Source organism: Ceratotherium simum, chromosome 35 (assembly GCF_057802395.1).
Source record: "Ceratotherium simum simum isolate JZ-2026a chromosome 35, ASM5780239v1, whole genome shotgun sequence".
NCBI classification, from domain to species: Eukaryota; Metazoa; Chordata; class Mammalia; order Perissodactyla; family Rhinocerotidae; genus Ceratotherium; species Ceratotherium simum.
In genome coordinates this window covers 13,283,527-13,307,721 of record NC_141934.1, presented here as the reverse complement: position 1 = coordinate 13,307,721, position 24,195 = coordinate 13,283,527, and the positions used below count along the sequence as shown (strand labels likewise).

Here is a 24,195-nt window from a genome sequence, read left to right as displayed (position 1 = left end):
TGGCTCATCCAAGGGCACGTGGGTCTGTCTATGTGGGAATACAGGACCCTGTGTGGGCAGGGGTGCCTCCTACAGTGGGCATCGGACTGTGGCATCTGACAGCGGGAATCTGTTGGTGACTGTGTGGTTGTGCCTGGGACCTCTTGGGGGTGAGTCTCACCATGGAGTGGAGACACAACCCTGGGTGCTCTGTCTGGCTTGCCTGGCATCCATGTAGCTGAGAGGTGGGCTTCCTCTCTCCTAGCAGAGGGTCAGGCTGAGCCTCAGCCACCCTCCCACTGGACTGGCTCAATGTCACCAGGGGTTGGGCATTTCTCAACAATCCTCTGAACAGCCAGCACCTACGTTAGAACAAAACTGTTTGTTTCCCCATTGAAAGGCCACTTCATGCTTGTACCATACAGGAGAGAGTAACAGGAGGGCTGAGTCCCTCTGCTGGAGCCCAGCGCAGACTGAGTCTCTCCCCAGGATGCTGAGAGCGTGGGGACCTCTCACCTGGAGCTCACAACCAGGGGCACTGCTGGGGTCTATCCAGGTCCTTTGTGTCACAGTGGACCTCACATACGAGTCTCTGTACAGAGTGTGTGTGTCTGACTGTGGGCGTGAGAGAGCTGGCGTGCACCCAAGGTGGTCTTGGGGTCACCTGCTGCTAGGGGTCACCCTTGTAGCCTCTTGCAGACATGACTGAGTAATTGAGGGCATTAGGGCATCGCTCGGGGTCCTCTGGGCCCACATGCTCATCGTCTGGACCTCTGTGGTCGGATGCTTTGCTCTCCTATTTCCCCCAGCTGGGCGCCTGTCTCTTGGGCTCAGTCTGCTGACAGGGCCACATTAGCATGTGTCTGCAGATGGCCTTGAGGGGCCCAGCCCTGATCCAGGGGCTCCAGAAAAGGCCGTCCTGTCTGGCCATGGCCCCAACAGAAGGCCATGGTGCTTCCCTGAACTGACAGGCTCAGGACGAGCTGCCCTGGTCCAGGAACAGAAGCCCAGCGGCCAGCAGACTCAAGAACTCTAGTCCCGACTTGGCTTCTCCTCCCTGGAACGCAGCGTCTTCCCCTGGTGAATGGGCAGCTCTCCACACAGCGCCCACGGGCAGCTCCGCCCTTTCTCGCCATTGACCTTGGGCAAGTTTCCTGTCCTTTTGGAGCCTCAGTGTTCTCATCTCTAAAATGGAGGCATGAATATTGGGCGGACCATTCAGAGATGGACGTGAGGGAGCCTGGTGTGCTGGGAGTACAGTGGAGGGGGCAGGCAAAAGTCTGTGGATCTGTCTGTCCCCTTGCCAGCACCCTTTGGCTTAACCGGAAAAGAGGAGGAAGAGGAAGGTGAATCCCTCCCCTGCATCTCTCACATGATTTTCTCCTGCCTGCTGGACGTCAGGAGGCCAGACTGCAAGGGTGGGAAGAGGAAGGAAGACTATGTCAGCCCAGCTCTGCTGAGGGTGGTCTCCCTTTGACATTTAAGCATCTGCGAACGAACGAGTCCCTGACCCTCCCAGCTTAGAGAGGAGGGCTGAGCTGAAAGCCCTGAATTCCAAATAAAGTGAGGTTTTCAGAGGCCTTAAAGGGCCAGAGAGGGATTAGGAGCTACTGCTGTGAGTCTCTCTTTGGTCAAGGTGTGTGGGGAGGGGAACAGGTTTGGGAAGCTGGTTCCAGAAGCAGTTAACCTATTGGATGTGAGATCTTCCTAAAGTCCTGCCCAGTCTGCTTTTGGGGGGAAACCACATGATCACAGAGGGCTTCATGATGTCCGACAGAAAGGTTGGAGTCCCAGGGATCTGGGGAGCGCTCTGGAGGCCATTTCTTTCGGCAAGTTGCTCTCCATTATGGCTTGGCCATCAGAACATTGCGAGTATGCATGTGGCTAAGACATTTAATCCTCCCACTACCCTCATTTCCTCCATCTGTAAAATGGGTCGCCGGTTCTCTGCATCAGTGTTGAGAGGGTCTCTCAAGAATCTCTTATGTCCACAAATGAAAGAGAAGTGGCCAGCCCGGATCCCTCAACCTTCCTAACACTCTCCTGTGATATAAAGAATTTTGGACGTCCACAGCAATGGGTAGGTGCCTTCCTGTTTGCAAAAAGCTCTGGTGCCCAGCAGAAAGGGAACTGGTTTTAAATCCAGACAGACCTGGGTCAGCCACTTACTTAGCTGTGTGTCCTTGGGCAGGTGTCTTCACTTCCTGAGCCTCGGTTTCCTCATCTGTAAATGGGGATCATCATATCTGCCCTGCACAGTTGGGGTGGAAGTCCATGCGATGGCATTTACAGTGCCTGAGACCCAACCAGGACTCAGTCAATGTCTCTTCCTGCTCCTTTCTCCATTGCTTGTCGGTGATACATGAAGAGTGGCTAGATCCTACATAGTAGACACTGTCAATGCCCCATCAATGCGCCCCTGGCACTCACCATCCCAGTATAGGCAGACAGTGACCTACAGTCAACGCCCAGCATGCTGCCTTAGGGCCTGTGAGGCACAGGCTGGACCTACCAGGGAGTTAATCTCCCCAGGAGCCACCCTCAGCCTATGATGGGAGAGAGTGAGCGCATAAATACTGCAGCTCCCTGTCCTTCCGGCGGGACACCTCTGGAGCACATTCTCCATCATCTCCCAGAGTTCCCCAGTGGGATTAAGCTTCAGCTGTCCTCAGGAGTGACCTGCTTTGTCAAGGACCTTGTCTCCCCTGCCTCACTTCTCCACTCCCCTACAGATGCATCCTGGGGTCACCTCCCCAGAAAACCAAGGCTCGCATCCTTATCTCTGGGGGAGGGAGCCCAGCTTACAACATCTCGGATCTTGGAGCATGTTTAATCCACAAGGGAAATCCTGCATGGAGTTCAGGGCCACTGCTCTTCACAGCCCATAGTCTGTGAAAATGGCGCCCCCTGGAGTTGTGCAGTGCACAGCCTGTGGACAGTAGCAGCAACCCCGGGTAGTGTCTTCCTGCCAATCAACACTTACTAAAGAATAATGACAATGGAAATATTGGCTTTTCACTGCCTGTCATTAGTGCTAAGTGCATTACACATATAGTATCTCAATTAATCCTCACAGCAACGTATGACGTAGATGATACTATTATCCTGTTTTGCAGGTGGAGACCCTGAGACGGAACAAGATTCGATTGCCTTTCCAGGTCACACGGCTAGTGAGGAGCGGAGTTGGGATCTGGCCCCAACCTCGTCTGACATCACATCCTGGTTTCCCACCTCTCTGCTGTTCTGCAGGAGGCCTGCCCAATTCTAACGTGATTGGGCTCCAGAGACCCCATGCCGGCCACCTGAATTTCCCAGAAACCCTCTCAGGCCCCGCAGTAGGGGTCCAACGATCACAAAAGCCCTTGCCCCACATTCTGATAATGTCAGCTCTTCATTGCCAGGCCAGCTGGGAGGGTGCATGACCTCAGCAGCTTGGGGTTTTTACTAGCAAGAGGCGAGCAGAGCAACTGTTCGTCAACTCTCTTTGCTGGGGGCAGATGAAGAACAGCCCGGAACCAGCTACAAGTATCTCTGAAGTCCTATCATCTCTTTGTTCTGGGGCTTCACAAAAATGAGGTAAATGTCACCAGGCATCAGCTTAGAGGCAGGTGTGGAAGAGTTCTCCTTGGTTTGAAAGAGGCCACCACCCCCCGGGTAATTAGGCCAAGCTCCACTGCATTAAAGATGTCGGAGAGAAGGAAACGCAGTGAGCTGGGAGCTGTTAGCGCCTACCTATAATCAAAGAGAGACTGAATTACACAAAGAGCCCAACTGTCCGAGGAGAATTCAAACCAGTTATTTTTAGGCATCACCAAAGGCTCCTGCGAGCTGTTGGCAATTCCAATAGCTTGAATGGGGTGCTGCTCAGACCGAATTGAGGAGTTCTCATTTTAGGAAGAAGGGGCGTGATAACCGCTCCACAACAGGCACTGTGCTACGTGCTGTATCTCACTTCGTGGTCAGGGTCATCTTTAAAGGTTGGAATTGTCCCCATTTTACAGATGAGGCATTTGAGGCTCAGAAAATAAGCGGCTTGGCCAAAGTCAACCCAGCAAGTAAGTGAGAGAGTTGGGATAGACACAATATCTGCCTGATTTCAAAACATTGCTCCGATAGCCTTTCTGGATTTTGCTTAGGGAAGGACAGAAAACCAATCTCCCCCGTCATGATACAGAAGGAGAAAAATTTTCCGGCTATCATCCCCTTGGCCCTACACAGCAGAACTCATGAAGGCCCATTTGAATTATAAAATGCAGTGGTCCCAGGCATATATCAAGGGGGAAGGAGAGGCCTCAGGCCTGGCAGAGAAGGAGCTAGACAAGGTCCATCCATCCAGTGTGACTTTTCATGGTTATCTGAGGCTCCCCTTCAGCAGAAGCGGTTAGAATGGAGCATCCGTGAGCATGAAGCATTGCACAAAATTCCTCTTCTAACTTGCAAAGACAAAAATTTGCCAGAACTAACACTACACAAAATCCACTATGTAAATTGTGAATCATAAATCCAAGGATCTATTTTTTCAGTGATAATGTAAGGTTCATAATACTTTCTTTCACCAAGATAGAAAAGAAAAAACAAGAGGAAAAAGTGCTGAGCCCTGGGAGAGGCTGGTTTGCAGTTATGGGCATCTTAGGCAGCACTAAATGATAGTCAGAACCATGGACAGCCACCCACGAGCTGACGTATATGTTCAGTGTAGTTCTAATGAACCTTGCGACGCATATCTTGCAAGAATCTTTCAGGCAAATGAAATTTCTTGCAACATCCTATAAAGCCATAATGTTCTCAAATCACCAGCAGGTCTCTGCCCCTGGGGGAAAGCTACACTTGCCGACACATTTAGCAAACTGCTGTGAAAAATGTATTCCAACCAAGAAGGAAGTCCATTTCTCGGTTCTCTTGTAACAAGGACAAAGAGTCCATGCGTGCGAGAGTGTGTGTCAAGGCAGAATAGCGGGGTGCCTGCAGACATTTGCCCTGTCAACCTTTTAATGCTTTTGCCACTGTAGGACCATTCCATCACCTCAGAAACAGATAAGCTGGCTTCCTACGCAAGGCAGACGCCCCACCAGGGCGGTGTTTGGGAGATAATAAGCCTCCTTTGGATCTTCACAATCATTAAGAGTTCTGTGACACTGCTCAGGTAAACATGATTAGGACACAGTGTTAATATGAACTAATGACTCTACACATGGAATCTGGTTTCCACCATACCTATTTCCTGGAGTGTCAGCTCATTTCTCTGCCTGATGTAATACATGCTAGTGTCATGCGCCAGTAACTTGGAAGGCCTCCCTTTGTGACTTATCTGTGTATAAATCAGATCCCAGGAACTGGAAGCCAAGGGTACCACTGGGTCAGAGGAAAGACAGTGGAGATTCCATATTGCTTAGAGTCAGGAAACAAGGCAGAGGAGAGATCAGGGGCCAGAGAAGGAAGGAGTTGAGCTGCAGCCAAGGAGTTCCCCCAAAAGAGAGGAGATGGGGTTCAGAATCCAAGAGGTCAAGGTGTCTGCAGCAGTGTAGTGAGTGAGCACCCAAATTAGGAGTCAGAGACTGGGTCCCAGCTCGGTCCCTAAGAAGCACCCTTGCCTTGAAAAACCCATGCCTGCCTATCATTTCCTGAAATTACCTCCAGGCTCTTGCACACTCTGTTCCTTTGCCTAGATTTCTCTCCCATCCCTTGATGACTTGTCTTGACTCTGGAGAGCCTTCTCTTCCACACCAGGCAAAGACCTATGCATCTTCAAGGCCCTAACCAAACAGCCCTGCTCTGTGGAGCCTCCCCAAGGGCTGGTCAGTTTAGCCACTTCTGCTCTCTGGGCCTCAATTTCTAAAACTGTAAAATGAGACATCAGCGAGGAGGGTGCTTCCAATAGGGCATCCAACGCACGACATTTGCTGGCCTGGATTTTTTTGCTCATGGCTGGAATATATGGCTCCTCCTTTCACCTGGAAATCTCCTTAGACTGAGATTCAGCTTAAATATTGCTCCCTCGGCTCCTGCAGACAGAGCCCCTGCAATGCCCTGAACATACCCCGCATGCTTGAACAGATCCCACCAGTCCTGGGTCTACTTCTCCACTACATGGTGAGCTCCTTGAGGGCAGGGGCTGTGCTTTATTCTCCATCCATCCTCTCTGTGCCTAATCCAAGTGGGAGGTCATCACACGTTTCAGTTCAATGAACGGTCCCCATGCTCTCTCCATACAGCATACTGCCAACTGGGAGCTCACCAGGAGTCCCAATTTGACACATCATCAACCATCTGTCTCCTTATCCAAGCCACCTCCATCCTCGTCTCAGCCATAGTAGCCTTGAGGTTAATGAGGCTTAGATTCTCTTCTAGAGTCTCCAGCTGAAGGTGCCCAAGCCTGAAACCTTGTTCAGTGGTGATTCAGAACAACTGGAGGGGACGTAGAGCATCCAGGACCCCCCTTTCAGTAGAAATGAATGTGTTCCCCCTCATGGACATAAGTACAAAGATTTCTTTCTCACATGGAACAGAATACCTCTTGGGTAATTTTGCTTCTGCAAATGTGGGCAAGCTGAGGGGTGCAGCAACACTTCTGCCAGCCTCGGGGGCTGCTCTCCAGCAACCACCCAGCCCTCCCCCTGCTACAAGGGCAAAACACACCCTATTGTAACAGGATCTAGTGGTCTTCGTGTGTTGAGGCCTGTATATTTCAGCTGAATAAAAAATATTTGATGGTCCCTGACAGTGTTGTTATACCAGTGATCCCCCACAATTGTGTGTGTGTGTGTGTGCGTGTGTGTGTGTGTGAGGGGGAGAGAGAGAGAGAGAGAATGTTCCAGATTACCCAGCCAATCTGAACATTAGCCAGAAGGAGTGCTGGCTAATATCAGGCTAATGACATCCACAGCCCAATTCTGGTTATCTCATCCACTAGGAGGTTTCAGTGGCAGCTGCTTTCCCTCTAAATACTTACAACTCTAAGACCATCTCTTTCAATGATCAAAGTCACCATCAAAATAACATAAATATTGGCATAAAAGGATCAGTGGTAAGGACGACAAACCTGCCATCAAATTAGAACCTCAGTACACTAATGGCCAAACCAGAAACTTGCTGTGTGGACATTCTCCAGCCTGGATTTCATACACGGTCTCTGTCCTCTGCCAGTCAGACCTTCAGACCTGGGTGAACTGAGGGGACCATGGGGAGGTAGACGGCTCATCCATTTGTATGTAGAAACTGGCCCCTTTGCAAAGTGGCTGCATGCTCGACCCTATCGCAGAGCAAAGCTTGAACGGGGCTCCAAAAACATGGGATTTGAAAAACAGAACATTATCAAGCAAAGCAACAATGAATTTTTATAAACAGTGACATTCACACGGAAGAGGCCTCTCTCTGCACGCAGACAGGTGTTAACGTTCTGCCAAGTCCACCTGTGTGGGCAGGCCTACATTCTGGGTGGGCCTTGTCAGCGCCACTGAGGTCTAAGGCCTTATTATTCAAAGTGTGGTCCCTGGACCAGCATGGTAGCATCACCGGGGAGCTCCTTAGAAATGCAGAATCTCACCCCGGCCAGCTGAATCAGAATCTCCATTTTAGCAAGATCCCCATAGGGCTCACTGGCACATTAAGTTTGGGAAGCGCTGGCCCAGGGGTGAGAGGTGTGGTTGCGGATTTCTGTTTCTGCCTCCGGACTGCATCAGAAGGGTCACCAGCAGAAACCGCAGCCTCCATGTTTTGTCAAGGCCATTAGCTCTTTTCAGAGGTCGGAAGGTCATCTTTAATTAGACTGTGTGACCTTGGGCAGGTTTACTTAAATTCGTTAAGCCTTAGTTTCCTCGCTGTAAAAAGGGGATCACCAACAGTGGTAACTGCCTGGAAAGGCGGCAGGGAAGGTAAATGAGATCCGGCCTGCAGTGGGCTCAGCAGAGTGCTCGGCACACAGCAGATTCCCGCTGAACAGATATTATGCTATTCAACCCCCAGAAAGGGAACAATGGGACAACGTCCACAGAAGAGGGGCCAGCTCCTATCTTCTCCTGTTCATCCCCCCCTCCCTCCCTCAGTTTGGAAACTGGAGGCTTTCTCCAGCGAGCCTGAAGCACTGATGAGCGAGAGAAATTCTCTCCACGGAGCATTAAAGAGGCAGGCTCTGGAGTCGGTTTAAATCCTCCACTGCTTACGAGCCATGTGACACGGAGCCTCAGTTTCCTCATCCGTAAAATGGGAGCAGAGGAATAACAGTGCCTGTTTCAAGGGTCACTGTGAGGATTGTGTGTGCTACTGCACACAAGGCACTTAGAGAAGGACGGAGTGTTTGCTGCTGCTGTTGTCACCATCACCCTTGTCATCCTCCTCGTTAGAGAGTCTGCTTTCAGACAACCAGGAAGGAAGGCCAAGCTCAGGCTCTAGCTGGGTTTGTTAAGGAGGAAGACGGGTGAGAATGAGGGGTGCAGTGGCCCAGGAGGCAATTCAAGAGGGGAGGGGGAGAAGAGGGCACGTGGAAGCATTTGAAGTAGCTGGAGCAAAAGTCTCTGCCAGGGGTGGGGTGGGAGGCGAGGCTGGGGCAGGACTGTGGCGGCCTTGGAGGGCAGCCAAGGGCTTGGAGGGATGGGGAGCCACGGAAGGTGCAGGGCAGACATGCAGGTGGGCGAGGGCTGCGGCCAGCAGGCCAAGGGCGGAGCCGCAGAGGGGGCGGGGCCGACTCACGTACACCTGCGGGCCGACTCCTGGGCCAGCTGCAGCCGGTAGACCGACAGGCGGTTGGCGCCGCCGCACACGCTGCCCCGCTCGCCCTTGCACTCCATGTCGCACTCGGCCTCGCTCACGTTTGTCGCCTGGATTTTGTGGCCGCAGTAGCACTCGGCGCCGAACTCCAGCCCGGCATATAGGTAACCCCTGGGGGAAGCTGCTGTCAGGCCAGGGAGGTGCCACCATGGAGACCCCGGGAGGGATACTCACCTGGCCTGGAGACCCCAGGGGATGGGGGCGCTCTGGGGACCAGGACCGTCAGGGACCTGCCTGGAAAGGTCCACCTGCCTCATCCCGCCTGATGTCTTACACCCCCATATACTCGCCCACACAGACACACCATGTCCATGTTCACACCACCTGTATACACCTTCAGCACATGGCATGCTTCACACACACACACCCCTCACATCCTGTGGTCCTTTGCCCCACCCCACTCTCTTGTGCCTCCCTGTCTAGAGCCATGAGCCAAACATAGCCCTAGAATCCAGCCCTTTCATTCCAGGAAACGCCCCCAGGAATGATGCCCCTATGTCCCTTGAGAGGAGCTGGAGCGAGGGGATGAGGCAGGGACTTTTGCCTCCCGTTGGAAGATAGCAAAACCGAGGTTGTGTATCCAGCCAAGTAAAAAATTCCTTCCGCTAAAACAAAAAAATCCAGGCACTGCCAGGTTTTCAACTATTTTTTTATAGCCACTGCATCGTTTCCTAAAAAGGACTTTTAGTGGACACCCATCCTGTAAACAGATGAGAGGGGCGTTTCTTGCTCTGGCTCCAGGGGGGAGCTCTGCAGGGAGGCGGGCAGGACAAGCCTTGCTCAGCCCGCTTGCCCAAGGTGGCCTCTGGCATTCTCCAGAACCACGAGGTCTCCTCGGGGAGCAGCCTGCAAAACACAGGTCATATAAGGCAGAACTAACAGGGACTGTCAGCTCCCACCCTCACTCTGGACTTCTGGGGGCCGGCTGGAGAGACAGACCCACACAGACTCGTGCCTCTGCACACCCCAGCTACTCGGGGTGGCATGTGATCCACATGGGCACCTGGGCAGCTGCAGCTTAAACTAACTGGGCATCTTGGTGCCTGGATCCCACTGAAATCCCGGAGCTGGGCCAGCATCCTTCTCCCACCTGTCTGTCTCAGTCTCTGTCTCTCTCAAGCCCCAGTTCTCAGGCGCCCCTGGGGCCCCTCTTGTATCATTGGACCCACTGATAGAAGGAACACTTCCCAAGAAAAAGGCCCGGTGGGTGTTATCAATTCCAAAGCAAGTGGCAGAAAGGATGCTCAGACAGGATGAAGTCTGAGGTGGAGGAGAGTGGAGGCGCAGGGAGACATCCAGAAGGGGGTTCCACGGCTGCTTGGCCAGGGAAAGAACAATTACGCCAAGGGACCCACAGGTGGGGCAGTGTGGTGGTCTTAAAGTGTGTTCACAAATTCTTGGATAGTTTTTCCTTCAAGAGGTGGGGCTTCATTTGCCTTGCCTTGAGTGCGGGCTGGAATTAGTGACTCACTTCTCCTGAATAGATGATGGGGGAAGAGATGGTATGTGATTTCCAAGCCTCCGTCATACGAGGCATTTCGGCTTCCTCTTTGTTCCCTCCCTTGGATGGCTCTCTCTGGGGGAAACCAGGCGCCATGTTGTGAGGACACTCAAGCAGCCCCCTGGAGAGGCCCAGGTGGCGAGGACCTGAGGCCTCCAGCCAACAGCCACGTGAGTGCCCGTCTTGGAAGAGGATCCTCCAGCCCCGGTCAAGCCCTCAGATGTCTCTAGTCCCTGCTGACATCTTGACGCAGCCTCCTGAGAGACACGGAGGCAGAATCACCTCGCTCATCCTGCTCCCACAATCCTAATTCCTGACACTCAGAAACCATGTGACATCATAAATGTTTACTGTATTAGGATGCTAAATTTGGGGATAACTTGTTACACAGCAATGGATAACCAAGTATAAGAAGGGAAATGGAGGCAGCCTCACTATCCTTAGGGTCACCCATCAGTGTCTGAGAGGGCCCCAGACTATTGACCCTGATCTCACTGCTGTCTCCTTTGCCAGAAATATCTTTCAGAAATTAAAACAGATCACACCTCTCCACTGCCTAAACCCCCCAGTGGCTTCCACTGCACTCACATACATATCCAGATGGCTTAGCTCAGCCTACAAACCCTACTCTCAGGGGTTCTTTAACCTGGATGCCCATTAGAATCACCTGGGGGACATTTTTTAAATGCCATGTCTGTGCCCCGCCCCCAGACAGTCTAAGTGAACAGGCCCGGGTGGGACCTGGACAGTGAGAGTTTTAGTGTCCCAGTGATGCCAATGTGCAGCTGGGCGTGAATGTCAGAGCAGCGATGTCCAGCTAGAGACGCTTGACCCCCCTCCTGATGTCACCTCTCCCACTGGGCACTCTTCCACCACACTGACTTATTTCTCATGGCTCTTATCACTTTTGAAATGATCTTTTTATTCCTTTATTTCTCTTGTAAATTGCCTGTCTCTTGCTCTAGAATATATTCTCCACGAGGACAGTGACCCTGTGGGTCATCTCCATATCCTGGGATGACACCCAGGATATTGTTGAATGAATGTACACCACTCCCCAGATTAACACCTTCCAGTGGTTCCCCATTGCCCTCAAGGCCAATGCTTTAGGTGGCATTCAAGACCCTGTGTCAGTGGGCGTCCCCTTCTGACAACTCCCCTGGGAACTTCTGTGCACCCCATACAGCCCAGGATGCTGGGTATTTAGGATGTTTCAGGAGTTTTGGTCTTTGAGTATGCTGTTATTTCTGTCCTACTGTGCCTACCTAAAAAACTCCTATTCATCCTTCAAAACCCAGCTCAAGAGCTCACCTTTGTAACTCTTCCTGAGCCCTCCCTGTGGAACCCTCCATTCCTTCAATCTTCACGACCTCCCCGCACCTAGCACTCCCAGCCTAGCACCCATCACTCTTGATATCTCCATACCCCAGTTTCCTCCTCTGTGGAATGTGGATCATAACATTCCTGCCTGGTAGGGATCTTGTGGGGGTTAAAGAGCTAATATTTGCAAAGCACTGAGAACAGTGCTTGCAACAGAGCAAGCGCCCACTAAGTGTAAGCTGTTGCTCTCTATGGCCCACACCTGTTCATGCCTCTGTCGCCCCAACTGGCTGGGGAGCCCCTGAGAGCAGGGCTGTGGCTGACTCATCTCTGCTTCTCCAGCGCCTGGAAGCCCATGTGGGCAGCCAATAAATATTTGCTGAACCGAACTGAATTACATAAGTTGATCTGACTCATCTTTGGAAACTCCCCTCGGCTGCCACCCGCTCTGAGAAGTCTCTCCTGACACTCCAGGCAGGTTGGGGGCCTCTTCTGCATTTCCACAGTGTGTGATTTATTCCCCCTCAACCCCATCTCGCCACACTGCCCTTTGCTGCTTACGTGCTTGTCTCCCCACCCAGGCTGTGAGCTCCGTGATGGCATGGATCTGTGCAATTCACCTCTGTCTCCCCACAGCTCGATAAATAAGTGAATGACTCAATATCATCAAGGGTTCAGAATCTTTTGCAAGCTGGAGAGGGTCCTGGGCTCAGGACTTCAGTGGTGGACTGCTCGGGCAGCTGATTATAAGGGGACAGGGGTTCCTAAGCAGGGACAGAGGAAAGAGTCCCTCGGCCACCCACTTGCCCATTTCCACTCCAGCCGTGCGGCTGAGGTCCTTCAGACCTTGTGACTTCCAGAGCCAGCCGGCCAGAGTCTGAAAGTGAGCATATCAGAGGCCTCTTCACAAGCCACCCCAGGTCAAGGGACCCAGGACACATGGAGAGGAGAAGGTAGCAAGGGACCCAGGACATAAGCTCATGCCCCAGTGTCCCCAGGGCAGCAATGCTGGTGCCCAGGCCTGGACTGAGGGTCCTTTCCCGTTCCCCAGGGCTTTGGGGCCTCGTCCACTCTTGGAAAGTCAGCTCCCTCCCCCAGGGCATGTGCCAATCAAGAACACCGTTTTCTTCTTAGATTGGAAAACATTGTCTGGATAGGTGAGTGTTTCTCCCTGGGGGAAAAGCAAGGAGTTTCTCTGCTGGGAAACCATTAAATACCCCTGATACCCAGGCTCCCAGCTCACCCCTCCCACGGGCATCTCACAAGCCTCACGCTCACACTCACACCTGCATGCACATCAACACACACTCGTGCTTTTCCCACACACAAGCACAATTCTGGACTCCTGCACACATACTCACAAAGTCTCCTGCACACACGACCACTATTATTTAAGGATAATAGTGTATTGGCATTAAGCTCACAAACATAACGAGCTGACCCTGTACACTGCGTGTTACACACTCACTCCTAGGCACAGCCTCACACGGCTGCACAGTCACAAACTCCCATAGACCAACTCCCGAACAATGCTGCTCATTTGCATGCATGTGTGCGCGCATACACACACACACACGCCCTCGCATCCCTCCTTCCTTGTACCCACATGCTCATCCTCCCCCACGCCTTTCCATGGAAAAGGAAAGAACACCACAGGCAGGGGACCTGAGAAGGAAGGGGTTTGAAATGAACGGAGCCTGCAATGTCGGGGCCCTACCGTTCTGCACAGTTGTCCTGGCAACGGAAGACGGTCATCTTTTTGTAGTCAAAAAAGGAGACGCCTCGTAGGGCCCGGCTCTGGGTGTCATCCAGGTAGCAGCCGATGTACTTGGCTTTGGGGAGAGGAGAAGAGTCAGAGCTGGCTGGGGACAAAGCTGAAAGAGTTACAGGAGTAACCAGTGTGCCTCTGGCTATGTGGACTTGTTGACCGTTTGGTACCAATGTCCTTCCTCTGAGCAGAGAAGCAGAAACAAGAGAGACCAACAGTCATGTGCATTAGCAGAACCTGATCCACAAGGGCAATGAGTCCAGTGGGTAAGGCTGTGGGCCCTGGAGGCCAGCAGAGACAAGGAGGGGACCCTTCTTCCACCAAGGTTAAGGTCAAGCCTCTGGGCTCTACTGGTGAACACTGGGCACCCAGGAATCCAAGCCAAGGTCATTCCCAAGCACCAAGCAGATGAGCCATGTTAAGACAGCCCTGAAAAGCTTGATACTTGATACTTGTTATCATCTCTACAAGCTGCCTTCAGATTTTATTTTTCCTTGGATGGAACACTGGACTTGGATATCTCAAGGTCTAGGTCTTCATCTCACTTTTGTTACCTTCCAGCATTGGACTAGTGAGTTTAGGCCAAGTAATCTCTCTGTGGTCTAGTTTTCTTCATAGAGGGGATGAAAATATCAACCCACTGAAGTTAAAATGGAATGATTTGTGTAAATGTTTCTACCATAGTGTCTTGCATATAATAGGCACAAGGTTAAGGTGAGTGGAATAAGAAACTGGCCATTCACAATGCAGTGTAAGCACTTTACAGTTTGCCTATATTGGGGGGCCAAGGTGAATGCTTCCATCCAAAGGAAAATTTTAAATCACGTAAACAACCATCCAATTATAAACCATTCACGTGGTTTTCTTAAAGTAGTAAACGTGTTCCTGTACTTCATGGTAAATAGTGATTCTTACACATGAAGATAGCACTTTACAGTTTATAAAGTCTTTTCCTATATGTTTTTACAATTATTATTATTAATTTGGACATGCACTTTGCTAAATGCCTTACTTGTAGCATTTTGCCTCATTGAATCCTTACAATGACCCTATGAGGTAAGTGCTAATATTCCCGTTCTATACAGAAGAGGAAACAGACCCAGAGAGGTGAAGTCACTTGCCCAAGGAAACACAGCATATACGTGTGGAGCCAGGATTGGACCCAGGCAATCCGGCTCCAGAGCCTACGTTCTGAACTCCTGCTTGCTTCTTCCTGCATCCGGGGATCTCTGCGATGACCCTAGTGAAGTGGGAAGCTTTGGCTTTCTCACGCTCTTTTCTTAGATGATTGAACAGAGGCCCAGAAAGGGGAAGTGGCCTGTCTGAGACCCGCAGCTAGTTGGTGTTGGGACAAAGATTTAAATCCAGGTCCAGGGGGCCCCAAACCAGTGCTCTGTCCACTACTCCACTTGGGAGTAACTGGAGGTTGGACTGAGGATCTAGCTAGCCCTCAGAACTAAACGGCCGTCATAAGGAAGGATGGAGGAAAATGCTACATGCCACTGATCACTCTCCCTGGTGAGGCTGCTGTCTGTCTAAACTGTGGGCTCCCTGCCTCCCTCACGCCTGGAGGAGAGCAGAGCCTAGCTGACGATAAAGGTTTATAGCTGAGCAATCGTGCCCTTCAATGCCGCACTGCTAAGTGTAGAATTTGTCAGCCCCGCTGGAATGTGTCTAGACCTCGATCACCTTGAATTTCTTTCATAAGACAGAGGTGATTTGGTCGACTAAGAACAGTCCATCTTTAAAAGAAACATCGCCTCCCTGGAGCGGGCACGTCAGAGGGTGACAGCTCTGGAGAAGCCCACGTCTTGTCACTGTGCTTGTTCAACAATAAATTCCCCTCCTGTCACAGAAGGAATCATGGCCCTGCAACCTGGGGCATGGACGCCGTTCACACCTGAGCTGGGAGAGGGAACGTCCACGGGCCACGCTGGTGATGGCTTCACACCAACTTTAGCTCCATAGTTCACTGGAGGACACAGTGTCCGAGGATGCATTGTAGGATGGTAGGAGGAGGGAAAAGAGGAGAGAGAAGAAGGGAGGAGGGAGGGAGGGACGAAGGGATAGGACAGAAGGAGAGGAGATGGAGAGAGGAAGGGGCAAAGGTTATTCTGGCAACTTGAGGTCTTTGTCATCAGATCGACAGATTGCATGTGTGTGTGTGTGTGTGTGAGAGAGAGAGAGGGGGGAACAAAACTCTCAGGTATTGAGGACCTACTATGTGCTGTCTGCTTTACTATGGGACATGCCTAATTGTTTTCATTCAACTCTCACACCCTTCATATCAACCCATTTTACAGATGAGGAAACTGATCCCAGTGACTGTTACATCTGTCTGCCTTAGAAGTGAATCTCAGTTCTGGCATAGTGTATGTTCCGACTGGTCACTCCTCACGTGGCTTCTGTTCGTCCTCTATTCTAAGTGGAATTAGAAGCTATGGAATCTGTCCAAGTTCCTACAGCTTATCAGTGTCTCACTTAAAATTTAAGCCCAGGTCTATCCTCCAACCATTTTACACTGGGGAGGTTTCACTTCCTGGTGGACCGCAGGCTTCAAGATCCTAAGGAGCCACGTGGAGACCTGATGGGGAGGAACGCTCATGCTCCAGACACGCTGGGCTTGGAGCTGGATGTGCTATGACTTTGGGTGGTCTCACCTTAGGGTAAGGGCAGGAGCCTTTGGCTATATGTGGGACAGAGGATTGTGTGAGATAAGATTTTTATAATCAAATTAACGGGGACAAGAGTGTGTGTGTGCACATATGCACGCGCGTCCACTGTGGAGTGCAGGAGTGGACTGTGATGGTACTGTTTGCACCTTCAAAGCACCCCTTCTTCCTATTCTGTTAAGAGACCTTACCCTTCCTGACCATGGGGAGACTCTGACTTTGGCAAGGCCAATTGTATTGTCCCTCCCACCAGCCAGTGAGTGATTGCTCCGGGGAAGGGCACACGACCCATTCTTTGGATTCTTATAGATTAAAGCTGGGAGAAAGAAATCTGTTTCCCCTGGATTATGAGGTTGGCATTCTGTAAGCCCAGAGCCACCAACGGCCACAATCCTTGGCACCCAAGTCAGTCTGTGTTGGAGAAGAACTGAGCCAAGGCAGAGACAAGCAGAGATGAGAGAGAGAGAGAGAGAGCAAAGGGCACAAAACATTCATGTAAAAGTCCAGCCCCTTCCAGAGTTTAGTGACAAGACAAAACACGTTTTCTTCTTTAGCTTAAGTTGGTTCAAGATGGGTGTTTGTCCCTTGCCACCAAAGGAGCACTGACCAATATGCTGACCCTCAAGCTAAGTTGCTTGAGTCCACCCAGCTGTGAGGGTCTGGACCAAACCACACCCAGGCCTGTCTATTCCAAAGCCGCCCCTTCCCATGGACCACACTGGGTCTCGGCTTGAGAGGAGGGCATCTCCATCCTAGCCTGAGAGACCTGCCGGGGAAAGATGGGAAAGGAAGGGTCCCTTAGGAAAAGAGCTGGGATTTGGCTATGGGGCAATCTGCCCCAAAGCCTGGGCTTTTAAAGACTCTCTAACCGCACCCCCCCCCTCTACTAGGCCAGGCCTCGGGCTGTGACGTCCCACACAACAGGTGCTCAAAGACTCGTAGGATGACAGGTGATGAAACCCTCCATTTCCTCATCCGTCAACAGGAGGGAGAAAAAGATACACAGTCCTTCACTGATGCTCTGGAGACACATGGCCGTGGTACGCACTGTGGCCTGATGAGTGGGCTGAGCTCTGTGGGTCAGGATACAGACATTGAGTCAGTTTTCCCCCTGTCCTGAGCAAGGGCTGGTGACTCCTTCCCCACTGACCCTTCAGAGCAGGCTGTGGCCATCACAACTGTTGACCCCATCCCTGGAATCCTATCACCCCGCTGAGCACTGAACTCATCAGTGGGTTACCGCCAACCCACTCCAGCCATTTTCCCAGGGGCCCGCCTTCAAATCCTGCTGTGGTGGCAGAATCTCTCTCCGAGCCGGAGACGAGCGGGAGGTCAGGTATGCAAAACAGGGGCAAAATCACAGGCCACTTGAGGGTGGATTAATGGCCGTGTTCACACCATCTATCATCTCATTTCCACAGCCATCCAAATATTGCTGAAATGGCAAAGTCGCCCCAGCCAGGCTATTTATCTCAGGCACAGAAAGCAGTGAGGGTGAGCCTGGGAGAGCAGAGGCATCTGGAAAAGAACCCTCCTGATGGTGTTTTTTTTCCTGTACTTTTCTCATTGGCTTCAATTAATCTTCCTTTTCAAGAAATTTTGCTGTCTTCAATAAAGGTAATTTGTTAAAAGGGTAGCTAAACGTGAACTAATTTGTATTCCTTATTTACTGTCTGTGAGTAGATTCACAAACAGGAGGCATCACAGTGTACTAGAAGGAGAACAGTTTTGGAGTCAATCAGATCTGGGTTCGAATCCTGGCACTACTGTAGCCGGGCAGCATTATTCAAGCTCTTGGAGATACAGTTTTCCCACCTGAGAAGCGGGAATAAAAAATAGGAGTATTATGGCTTGAATTGCGTTAAAAAAAAGATATGTTGGGGCCGGCCCGGTGGCACAAGCGGTTAAGTGCGCGCGCTCCGCTGCGGCGGCCCGGGGTTCGCTGGTTCGGATCCCGGGCGTGCACCGACGCACTGCTTGGCAAGCCATGCTGTGGCGGCATCCCATGTAAAGTGGAGGAAGATGTGCACAGATGTTAGCCCAGGGCCGTCTTCCTCAGCAAAAAAAGAGGAGGATTGGCGGATGTTAGCACAGGGCTGATCTCCTCACAAAAAAAAAAAAAAAAAAAAAGATATGTTGAAGTCAAGCCCAGGACCGCAGAATGTGACCTTATTTGGAAACAGGGCCATTGTGGATGTAATTCATTGTTATAAGGTCATACTGGGAGGGGGGCAATCCAATATGTCTGATGCCCTTATAAGAAGAAGGCTTTATGAAGACACAGAGACACAAGGAGGACGCCATGTGAGAACAGAGGTAGAGATCGGAGTTATGCAGCCACAAGCCAAGGAATGCCAAGGGTCACTGGCGATGCCAGAAGCTAGGAGAAAGGCATGGAACAGGTTCTCCCTTAGAGCCTCTGAGAGCGCACGGCCCTGCCAACATCTTGATTTTAGACTTCTGGCCTCCAGGACTGTGAGAGAATAAATTTCTGTTGATTTAAGCCACCCAGTACGTGGTGCGTTGTTACGGCAGCCCTAGGACGCTAATACAGGGATTATAAGATTGACTGTAAGTAAGATTAATTTTTGCATTGAGCCTAGAACAGGGCCTGGTGCAGATTAGAGACTCAAGAAATAGTTATTTCCCTGCTGGGGATTCACTGCCATCCTGGAAGGTGGTCCTTCGAGACGACCACTACAGTGCCATCTGGGTTTCCTCGTGTAGGGAATTGAATTTCCTGCTCCTATTTGGCTTCTCTGGGGTACAAGGAATGCATCTTTCCTTTTGGTCAAGGCCCATGGACCCTATAGACTCAGCTCAACTATCTCCTCCTCCAGGAAGGCAGCCAAGATACATCCCATGACTGAACAGGATCTCTCCCTTGGAATCCTGGAGGCCCCTGGCTAACTTCACCATAACACTTTTCAAAACCATTTCCAAGTACTATCCATCACTTTTTCAAATTAGAAATAATTTAGGTTCATTGTAGAAGAATTTTTAAGAAAATGAAAAAGTGCTATAATGGGGAAAAGCAGAATACAATGCTACGTATAAAAAATATATGCTTTGGAAATACGCACGTAAAGGAAAAAGACAGGAAGGTCATACACCAACAGTGTTGACTGTGGCTGTTGTTGGATGGTGGGACTGGGCCACTTTTATTTTTGTCTTTCTCTTTTTCAATGTATTGTAATATTTTTCTGGTGAGCATGTGTGACTTTGATAATCAGGAAAAAAGTTATTTTTTGGAAATTTAATTTATCTTTTTACTTGCCTGTCTTCTCCTATGGGGCTATGAATATTCCTCAGAGGGAAAAACTGTGCTTGAATCATTACTGTGTCTCCATCTCTCATTCCCAACACAGGGCAGGGCACACAGTAGGTATACAATAAATATGGAATGAATGAATGAATGAATGAATGAATGAATGAATGGAGTTGGGAATTGTATAGCTCAGTGGTTAAGAACAAGGGCTTTGAACTCAGACAGAATTGGGTTGAAGTCTGCTTGGCCTCTTAGCAGCTGTGTGCCACTGGACAAGTCACTTAACCTCTCTGAGCCTCTGTTTCTTCCTCTATGAAAGGGGCTCAATAACTCCTACCTAATATGAGGCTGAAAGGAGAGTATGGATGCACAGTCCCTGACACAGACCAGACCCTCAACCACCTGCAGACTGGATCTTCAGGTTAGGAGGAGGAGATGGGGAGGGTGCCCTTCTGTCCCTTCCAAAAACGCAGACTAAATCTCCTCATGTCCTCCTTCACACCCAACCCATGCCCTTTGTAATTGGGGGAAACAGAAACAGCACAGGCTTTGAAATCAAACTGGATTTGGCTTCCAGCTCTGCCCCCGACTAGCAGTGTCATTTTATATCACCTCTATACACCCCTGTTTTCTCCTGCAGAATTACAATATTAAGAATAATAGCCAGCACGTATTAAGTGCTTACAGTGTGCCAGGCTCTGTGATGAGCACTTTCTGTGCACTGAGAAGTGAGGTGATGCCGTGGTTAAGGTTCGGGCATAAGACCAAACCACCTGGGTTCAAATACTGGTTTCCCCCTCCTCCAGCTGGATAACCTTGGGCAAGTTACTTAATGTCTCTGCTTACAGTTTCCATCTGTAAGATGGAGTTAATAACAGTGTCTACCTCATTGGGTTGCCATGAAGATTATGTGATGTAATAGATGTAAAATGCTTAGAACGGTGCCTGGCACTTAGGGAGCACACAGTCAATTTATCTTATATAATCATCTGATGTTAAATACTTTTTATCCCCAAAAGGAAACGGAAGTTCAGAGAGGCAGACTGACCTGCCCAATGCAGCACAGCCAGCAAGATGCAGAACTGGGATTTGAGCTCTGATTTGGCTGCTCAAAACACAGGCTCTTGCAAGGCTTGGGCAGGTAAAGGGCTATCAAGGTGACTGCCAAGGTCCCACCCAGCCCAGCCCAGCCTGGGAGCAGCTCCTCCCTCCCCTCCTGGCCGTGATGGGGGCTCTGAATCCTTTACAGCTCAAGTCCCCCATCACGGCATCAAGCAGAGCCCTCACCAGCCTCGGAGAAAAACCAAATGTGTTTAGCATCAGGTCAGAGAAGCGTCTCGTCTTTATTAGTGTTAATCTAATATGTTGTCTTTCCTCGCTGAACTCTGAAGAAGTTAATCAAGGACAGGCTGGATTTGTGTTTTCTTAATAACGCCGCCTGATTCCAATGGCTGCCTGCTGAGAGCTCTGGGCTCTGGGCTTCTTATTTTCTCTTCCTTCTCTCTTTTCATTTTATAATGTTATTGTTGTACATATCAGCTGTGCCACAAGGAATTCATATTGTGTCAGGGGACAAGCACAGGCAAGTACCACTCATATAAGGGCACGACCGAGAGCACAGAGGAGGAGCATTTGATCAAGCCTGGAGGGGGCCAGGGACAATCTCCCGGAGGCAAGCTAAGGTGAGACCTGGAGGAGGAGTAGAGCTAACCCTCGGAGGCACTCCAGGCAGAGGGACGGTCACGCATTCATTTGTGCATCCAACATTCATTCACTCAACAGTAGGTATTGCGCACTGTCTTTGTGCCGAGCGCTGTCCCAGGTGCTGATAGAACAGAGGCGGCCAGGACAGGCAACAGCCCTGCCCTCAAGGAGCTGACAGTCTAGCAGGGGGGAGAGACGATAACCAAGGAAGCAAACACATAAATGAGATGCTTTCAGGTGGCGATAAGTTCTGTGACAAAAATAAAACTGGCGTATGTGGTTGTAACCAGGTACGAAGTGGGGCTATTTTAGTTAGGACAGTCCAGGGAGGCCTCTACGGGAAGGTGAGGTTTGACTGGAGACCTGAAGGAAGGGAGGAAGGGAGAGATCTGGGGGAAGAGCATCCCAGATGGAAGGAACTGCCTCTACAAAGATCCTGAGGTAGGAACGGGCTTGGTGTGTTCAATGAACGGCAAGAAGGACAGCGGGGTGGGGTCTGGTGAGGGGCATGAGGAGTGTTACAAGATGTGGTTGGGGAGGTGGGCCATGGCAGGGACTCTGGAATTTATCCTAAGTATAATGGGAGTGTATCCTAAGACACAGCCTTGTGACAAACTTTGGTGTTTGCAAAGTTTGGGGCTTGCAGGTGGAGTTTGGAGTGGCTGGGGTGAGATGGAGCTTGGTGAGTGGAGAGGGTGGAGAGAGAAGCCACATCACAATTTCTCCATTAATGTAGCACCTCACACTTCACCTGCCTAAAGTTGGGGTCCCTTCTCCGGGTAGATCCACGAGAATTTCCTGATCACCTCTAAGAACTTACTATGTGCCAGGCATTCTGCTAGGTGTTCTCACCACCATTGTCTTATTGAACCCTCAGGAGAGCCCTGGGAAGGAGGAGTCATTATTCCCATTTTACAGATGACAAAACTGAGGCATGAGAAGGTGAAACCGCTTGCCTGGGCCACATGGCCAGTTGGGGTGGAGCTGGAATACGTCTGCCACCTCCCACCTCTCCTTCATCTCTCTGTGAACACTGGGTTCTTGAAGAGGCAGAAATCTAGGAAATTCCCGCGGGTGGGAAGGTAGGGTCTTCTGGATGGCCCCTGAGCCAGGTGCAGGGTGGGACTGAATCAGGGGAATGTGCTCCCAGGCTGAGTCCCCTCCACTGATTCTGCTTCCCTCCGTGGTGGAGGAAGGGTGTTGAATCACAGCGGAAGTGTGACATGTGGCAGGGAACACAAGGCCTAGGGAGGTCTTCCTGCTGTCCTGATTGGCGGTGGATCTTCCCAACCATCCGGCCCAGATTCCTGAAACGTCCATTCGTGTTAATCTCATGAATGGCAGGGGCTGCAGGGTCCTCCCCAGCATGCTGGTCAGATGGGCAGACACCCGCAGACTCCGGGGGACAGTCATGCAGCCAAGTGCTCAGGCCAGCTGGACCCGATTAGGACTCCAGCGCTGCCGCTCACCAGCTGCGCGACCTTGGGCAAGTGTCTTCACTTCTTCAAGCCTCAGTTTCCACCTCTGTTAACTGGGTATAGGATCATAGTCCTCGTTCAAGTCCATGAAGTGTAGTGAAAATCAAATAGAGTAATGCACTCACAAAGAAAAGCCCGTTTGGACTGCGAAAGGCTAAGAAAATGCAACAAAGTATGCCCAGGGCAATGATGTCCCCCAAGCACCATCAGCAAGGGACCCAGCAAGGTGGATGAGAGGCCATGCGGTGCAGCAGAAGCTCTGCATGACTAGCTATGTAACCTTGGGTTCTTGGTGCCTCAGTCTCCTCATCCTTGAAATGGGAATAATAGCACCTACCACATGGAGCTGTGATAATTCGATGCATGCAAAGTGCTTAGAACAGTACCTGGTACACAGTAAGTGCTCAGTAGATGCCAGCTGTTTTTATTTTCGTGTGTATTTAACAAGGACTGAAAAAGTCTGCAGGGCAGAGTCAGACTTTGAACTCTGATAAACGCAGGGTTCAAATCCAAGCTTGGCTGTTTACAAGCTGTGTGACCTTGGGAAAGCTACTTCATCTCTGGGAGCTGCAATTTCTCCTCTGTGAAATGGGGGTGATAGCGAGACCTCTTGATATGTGTAGCTATCACTATATGACGGCTGGTTCCTGTTAAACCCTGGAGACTGGCGGCTGTTATTATATTATTATCCTCCCCCTCCCTCCTTCTCAGCCACCCTCTGTGCCAGATGCCCACCCCTCTTACCTCGCTCCTCCTCCTTCTCCCGGACGACCCTCCCCTTGAGGGCTCGGCTCCAGGCTCCGCCATAGTCGCCCAGCTTGGCTCTCTCATTCCCATCCTTGCCCTTGAACCAGGGTCCATACCTGCGGGCGATGCTCGAGGCTTCGCCCACGTCCCGGAAGCCTCTGCCCAGATGCAAGTCGCCCAAGAAGGGCAGCTCAGCGCCCTCGGCCGGGACCCCCGCAGCGGGGTTGGCCTGGTTCTGGGAGACAGCGGGCTGGCCCACGAAGCCAGAGTGAAGGAAGACGAGGCTCCCGGCCATCAGGTAGAGCACCAGGAAGGTGAAGAAACGTACAGGTTTCCGGCGGAAGTACCGCTGGAATTTGAACCAGAGCTTGGCCATAGCGGGATCATTCCGGATTGGCTCGCTGGGGCTCGGCTGGGGGTGGGGTGGGGAGGGGAGGAAGGGAGGCTCCCTTGCCCAAGCTTCCCTTAGGGATGGAACCCCTGGGGGGGTCTTCAGTCTTATTCCCTCTGCAAAGGTGACACTACACCAGAGTGGAAGGGCACGTCCTGTGCTCGGCTGACGCCAGGAGAAGGGAGGACAGAGCTCACCAGCCCCCCCGAGGTCAAGGTGAGCTTCTTTGGGCCACAAAAAGGGTTTTGAAGCTCGGGGCGCCCAGGAGTTGGTCTCATTTTCCTACATCTTGTTCTTCGCCTCAGAGAGTTCCCAAGGAACTTTGAAAATAGCAATCAGAGGAGGGTTCTGTGGGTCACCAGAGGCTGCAGCTCACATCTCTCCCTTTCTCGGCTCCTCAGGCCTGTCGGGGCTGGGTTATTTCACCGAGGGCCGTTTCTGGCCTCTTCCCCAGCTGGGGGCCACATGCAGTGTGTCCACCTGGTGAGAGCAGAAGCTGGTGGGCTTCCATCCGCTCGAGGATCCAGGCTCGGGGCTACCACCTGCAAAACAGCACAGACACAGGAATAAGGAGCCTCCTCACAGAGGCCAGAGCTCGAAGGTT

The 24,195-nt window shown here is 51.2% G+C and overlaps 1 protein-coding gene across 1 annotated transcript in view; it reads right to left on the bottom strand.

Moving 5' to 3' along the window:
- Nucleotides 1-23,576, bottom strand: part of WSCD2 (WSC domain sialate O sulfotransferase 2) — a 50,512-nt gene extending 26,936 nt beyond the window's left edge. The window contains exons 1-3 of the mRNA XM_004429858.3: nt 23,198-23,576; nt 13,281-13,395; nt 8,669-8,853 (exon numbers count right to left, since the gene is read on the bottom strand). Coding sequence (XP_004429915.2) covers nt 8,669-8,853; nt 13,281-13,395; nt 23,198-23,576 — 679 coding nt within the window. The remainder of the gene's footprint in view (nt 1-8,668; nt 8,854-13,280; nt 13,396-23,197) is intronic.
- Between the last annotated feature and the right edge of the window lie 619 nt (nt 23,577-24,195).